This window comes from Sphaeroforma arctica (genome assembly GCF_001186125.1).
Source record: "Sphaeroforma arctica JP610 unplaced genomic scaffold supercont1.13994, whole genome shotgun sequence".
Classification (NCBI taxonomy): domain Eukaryota; class Ichthyosporea; order Ichthyophonida; genus Sphaeroforma; species Sphaeroforma arctica.
This window is the reverse complement of record NW_014026564.1, coordinates 1-614: the sequence shown is the minus strand read 5'-3', so window position 1 is coordinate 614 and position 614 is coordinate 1. Positions and strand designations below refer to the sequence as shown.

Below are 614 nucleotides of genomic sequence, written 5' to 3'. Positions count from 1 at the left end.
CAACACCAACACCAACACCAACACCAACACCAACACCAACACCAACACCAACACCAACACCAACACCAACACCAACACCAACACCAACACCAACACCAACACCAACACCAACACCAACACCAACACTAACACTAACACTAACACTAATCTTAACACTACCACCACTACCACCCACACACCGCTCGCTGCTTTGTAGCCCTGTCTAGCTTGCGCGTGATAGCCTTGTTGCGTGCCTCTAGCTCAGTCAGCTGCATGTCTCTGCTGTGTAGTTGGTTGATGGCTGTACTCTCTCCTTTCTGCGCTTTCTGCAGCATGGCTTCCGCATCCTTTAGCCTGCACACACAGGACAGGGGCGGCGTTTGGTTCATAGGGTTCGCAGGGTTTATATTATAGGGTTTATAGAGTTTATAGTATAGGGTTTGTAGGGTTTATAGTTTAGGGTTTATATTATAGCGTTTATAGTATAGGGTTAATAAGGTTTATAGGATTCATAGTATAGAGTTGATAGTATAGGGTTTATAGAGTTTATAGTATAGGGTTTGTAGGTTTTCTAGTATAGCGTTTATATTATAGCGTTTATAGTATAGGGTTTATAAGGTTTATAGGATTTATAG

The 614-nt window shown here is 42.7% G+C and overlaps 1 protein-coding gene across 1 annotated transcript; it reads right to left on the bottom strand.

The window, feature by feature from the left end:
• Nucleotides 1–179: 179 nt before the first annotated feature.
• Nucleotides 180–368, bottom strand: SARC_18135 (hypothetical protein; the record flags this gene model as incomplete). Its single annotated transcript, XM_014287782.1, has 1 exon — nucleotides 180–368. A coding segment is annotated over one exon (189 nt), but the record flags the coding sequence as incomplete, so codon positions are not given.
• Nucleotides 369–614: the final 246 nt, after the last annotated feature.